Source organism: Notothenia rossii, assembly GCF_949606895.1.
Source record: "Notothenia rossii genome assembly, chromosome: 5".
Classification (NCBI taxonomy): domain Eukaryota; kingdom Metazoa; phylum Chordata; class Actinopteri; order Perciformes; family Nototheniidae; genus Notothenia; species Notothenia rossii.
In genome coordinates this window covers 3,512,668-3,517,667 of record NC_136903.1, presented here as the reverse complement: position 1 = coordinate 3,517,667, position 5,000 = coordinate 3,512,668, and the positions used below count along the sequence as shown (strand labels likewise).

The window sequence follows — 5,000 nt, the reverse complement described above, 5'->3', positions numbered from 1 at the left end:
GGGACACATGTTGATGTAGAAGAGACATGGAGAAGAGGGGACACATGTTGATGTAGAAGAGACATGAAGAAGAGGGGACACATGTTGATGTAGAAGAGACATGGAGAAGAGGGGACACATGTTGATGTAGAAGAGACATGAAGAAGAGGGGACACATGTTGATGTAGAAGAGACATGGAGAAGAGGGGACACATGTTGATGTAGAAGAGACATGAAGAAGAGGGGACACATGTTGATGTAGAAGAGACATGGAGAAGAGGGGACACATGTTGATGTAGAAGAGACATGAAGAAGAGGGGACACATGTTGATGTAGAAGAGACATGAAGGAGAGGTGACACATGTTGATGTAGAAGAGACATGGAGAAGAGGGGACACATGTTGATGTAGAAGAGACATGAAGGAGAGGTGACACATGTTGATGTAGAAGAGACATGGAGAAGAGGGGACACATGTTGATGTAGAAGAGACATGAAGAAGAGGGGACACATGTTGATGAAGAAGAGACATGAAGAAGAGGGGACACATGTTGATGTAGAAGAGACATGAAGAAGAAGGGACACATGTTGATTAAGAAGAGACATGGAGAAGAGGGGACACATGTTGATGTAGAAGAGACATGAAGAAGAGGGGACACATGTTGATGTAGAAGAGACATGTAGAAGAGGGGACACATGTTGATGTAGAAGAGACATGAAGAAGAGGGGACACATGTTGATGTAGAAGAGACATGGAGAAGAGGGGACACATGTTGATGTAGAAGAGACATGAAGAAGAGGGGACACATGTTGATGTAGAAGAGACATGAAGAAGAGGGGACACATGTTGATGTAGAAGAGACATGGAGAAGAGGGGACACATGTTGATGTAGAAGAGACATGAAGGAGAGGGGACACATGTTGATGAAGAAGAGACATGAAGAAGAGGGGACACATGTTGATGTAGAAGAGACATGAAGAAGAGGGGACACATGTTGATGTAGAAGAGACATGAAGAAGAGGGGACACATGTTGATGTAGAAGAGACATGAAGAAGAGGGGACACATGTTGATGTAGAAGAGACATGAAGAAGAGGGGACACATGTTGATGTAGAAGAGACATGAAGAAGAGGGGACATATGTTGATGTAGAAGAGACATGGAGAAGAGGGGACACATGTTGATGTAGAAGAGACATGAAGAAGAGGGGACACATGTTGATGTAGAAGAGACATGAAGAAGAGGGGACACATGTTGATGTAGAAGAGACATGAAGAAGAGGGGACACATGTTGATGTAGAAGAGACATGAAGAAGAGGGGACACATGTTGATGTAGAAGAGACATGGAGAAGAGGGGACACATGTTGATGTAGAAGAGACATGGAGAAGAGGGGACACATGTTGATGTAGAAGAGACACGGAGAAGAGGGGACACATGTTGATGAAGAAGAGACACGAAGAAGAGGGGACACATGTTGATGTAGAAGAGACATGGAGAAGAGGGGACACATGTTGATGTAGAAGAGACATGGAGAAGAGGGGACACATGTTGATGTAGAAGAGACATGAAGAAGAGGGGACACATGTTGATGTAGAAGAGACATGAAGAAGAGGGGACACATGTTGATGTAGAAGAGACATGAAGAAGAGGGGGTTTCCCTTTCACATCAGAATCAGAATCATAGACTCTATGATTTACATTAATGCGCACAATGTCCAACAATATCTTTTTTTTTGTATTACTGCCAATTTTTATTCCGTTCCATTTCTATGTTAATACTGCTATGTTTTAATATTGTTCTAGTTCTCTATCTGTGTTTTACTTGTATGTATGCACCACGACATCAAGTCAAATTCCTCGTACGTTTTCATTAAGACTTTTTTTAACTTGAATACTTTTCGTATGCACGCTTCTCGGTAACATTAAGCTGCCTTCGGCTCTTTCCACATTTCCCCCAAAAAACCACAACGCAGACACCGGTTACATTTGGGTTATTGATGGTGTTGTTGGTGTCTCCTCAGAGGAAGTGTGATCAGTATTGGCCGGTGGAGGTGCAGGAGGAGTACGGAGGCTTCGTGGTGACGACGAAGAGCAGCCGGGCGCTCGCCTACTATACCCAGAGGACCTTCACCCTCAGGAACACACAGACCAAAAAGGTCAGACTAACCACGTCCACGTTTTAAATCCACTCAATTAAAGTCTCAGCCCATTTCAGTTCATCGTCAGGGAGCACAGGTAGAAGAGTAATTAAGTTAATGGATGGTAAGCACCGTGTCTTATTATTGCACTTTTGGCTGCAGCCAGTATTTTAACGCTTTTATGAATGGTCTTTTTTTTAAATTATTATTATGTGTTAATGCCTGATGTGAAGCCCTTTGAATTGCCTGTGTCTTAAAATGTGCTATACAAAGAAACTAACCTTGAACCTTAAGCAGCCGTATTTACCTGAAGCTAACATTAGCCACCGTAAGCTAGGTTAAGTACGGCTGGTTAGGTTTATTATTATTATTATATAGATAAGTTTGTGAAGGATGGAATATTAAATATTAAACTGAATACATGTTAAATGTACAGCGATATTTGAAGTCCAAGAGAAAGTATGAAGCAGAGACTTCTCTTCAGAGAGGAGATTTGTTATAGAGAGTTATTGCAGGAATGTTTTCCACAACTGAAGACACTGAGTTTTAGTTTCTTAATGATTGTATTCTAACTGTATTTGCGTCATTGTGTTATGAACCCATTCATTAGTATTTGCACATTTATCTTGTCATTTTACTCTGTTCTCAGATCGGTTTGTTGTTTGTACACTATCATTCGTGTTTGTTGATTAGTGAAGCCCTCTGAGACCAATGTGATTGGTGATATTGGGCGATATAAATACATTTGAATTGAATGTAATTTCTACCCACCTGCAGGGCTCCCAGAAGGGCCGGATCAATGAGCGCACGGTGACTCAGTACCATTACACCCAGTGGCCCGATATGGGCGTCCCGGACTTCGCTCTGCCGCTGCTCAGCTTCGTCAGAAAGTCCTCCAGAGCCCGGACGGAGAACATGGGGCCGCTGGTGGTGCACTGCAGGTACGATGGGCGTAAATTAAACATCATTGGTTATCCTCACGTCTGTAGATCCTGGATTTAAAGGTCTCCTATCGTTCAAAATGCACTTTTTGATGTCTTTTATACATAAAGATGTGTCCCCGGTGTGTCGGGGAACTCACGCAGCGTCAGAGAATAAAACCCTATCTCTTTTCCTCCGTACCCAAATCTCTAAAAACGGGGGAACAACGGAGCTGATCCAGATGTGCGTCCGATATGACGTAATATCTGAAATGTGGACCCACGGCCCTATCAGAAACGTTACTATCAGAAACAATGCCCGACCGTTTTGGACGTAGTATGGTCGGTGTTTACATTAGCATGGCTAACACTCAGAGCTAACCTGTACTGGAGAGCATGTGTGTGAAGAAGCAGGAAGTAAAAAGGAACTCACCTTGTGGTATAACCGGCAAGAGAGAAAGCTTTTGAGCTCCATACTGTTTCAGAGATAATCCAGGTACGATCAGCAGAGCAGTGAAGTAGACTTAGTTACTGTACTTAAGTACATCTTTCTGGGATCAGCACTTTACTCCATTACTTATTTTTCTGATGACTTTTTACTTTGACTTCTTACATGTTGAACTCAAATACCTGTACTTTCTACTTCTTACATGTTGAACACAAATACCTGTACTTTCTACTTCTTACATGTTGAACTCAAATACCTGTACTTTCTACTTCTCACATGTTGAACACAAATACCTGTACTTTCTACTTCTTACATGTTGAACACAAATACCTGTACTTTCTACTTCTCACATTTTCCAAACAGGCTGGTTCCTTTAGTCTGAATGTGTGTTTGGTGGCGTGATCATTATTATTTAGAGTAATTGCGTGCCTATTGATTTGAACACGATCCGTGTATCCATCATTTCCTGGTCTTCTCTAAAGAAGAGGGACCAATGGAAACGTTGTCATGTTGCCGTTGGTCACCATGGAAACATTCATTAGCTAACAATGACATTATTGTTCTATTAATATAAAGGGAGGTCAGGTACTCTTTAAAACAGCTGCTAGTTATGGGTACTTTTTACTGAAGTACATTTCAAAGCCTCTTTACTTTGACTTGAGTAAAGAAGTTTAGTCAGTACTTCTACTTTCACCAGAGTATTTTTAAACACGAGTATCTGTACTTCTACTTGAGTACAGGATGTGTGTACTTTTGCCATCTCTGACGATCGGTGTAAATTAAACATTCTTATCCTCTCGTCTGTAAATCCTGGACTCAACTTGTTCTTCTCTCTGGCTCTGTGCAGTGCTGGTGTCGGTCGGACAGGAACCTACGTGGTTCTGGACAGCCTGCTGAAGCAGATAAAAGACGAACGCAGCGTCAACATCACCGGCTTCCTCAAACACATCCGCACACAGAGGAACTACCTGGTGCAGACAGAGGTCAGAGGTTATGTCCACACACACACACACACACACACACACACACACACACACACACCATTTATTTAAGTTACCATTATATTGTTGAGGTCTACTAAAATATATTTATATAGGGGGGGGTCCGAAAACCAGTCAGGTTTAACCCTAACCCTAACCCTAACATGTCACCCATCTCCTTGGCATAGAGTTGATCAGGTTGTTGATTGTGGAATGTTGGTCCACTCCTCTTCAATGGCTGTGCCAAGTTGCTGGATATTGGCAGGAACTGGAACACGCTGTCGTATACGCCGATCCAGAGCATCCCAAACATGCTCAATGGGTGACATGTTAGGGTTAGGGTTTTCGGAACCCCCCAGACCCCCCCAGACCCCCCCAGACCCCCCCCAGACCCCCCCAATAAAGCAAAGCTGCACGTTTCAGAGTGGTCTTTTATTGTGGCCAGCCTAAGGCACACCTGTGCAATAATCATGCTGTCTAATCAGCATCTTGATATGCAACACCTGTGAGGTGGGATGGATTATCTCGGCAAAGG

The 5,000-nt window shown here is 42.9% G+C and overlaps 1 protein-coding gene across 1 annotated transcript in view; it reads left to right on the top strand.

Annotated features, from left to right (window-relative positions):
* The window catches only part of LOC307041250 (receptor-type tyrosine-protein phosphatase zeta-like), a gene marked incomplete at both ends in the record, with an annotated part of 65,789 nt that overhangs the window by 56,012 nt on the left and 4,777 nt on the right, over window positions 1-5,000 (top strand). The window contains 3 exons of the mRNA XM_079684559.1: window positions 2,001-2,135; window positions 2,895-3,058; window positions 4,333-4,480. Coding sequence (XP_079540685.1) covers window positions 2,001-2,135; window positions 2,895-3,058; window positions 4,333-4,480 — 447 coding nt within the window. The remainder of the gene's footprint in view (window positions 1-2,000; window positions 2,136-2,894; window positions 3,059-4,332; window positions 4,481-5,000) is intronic.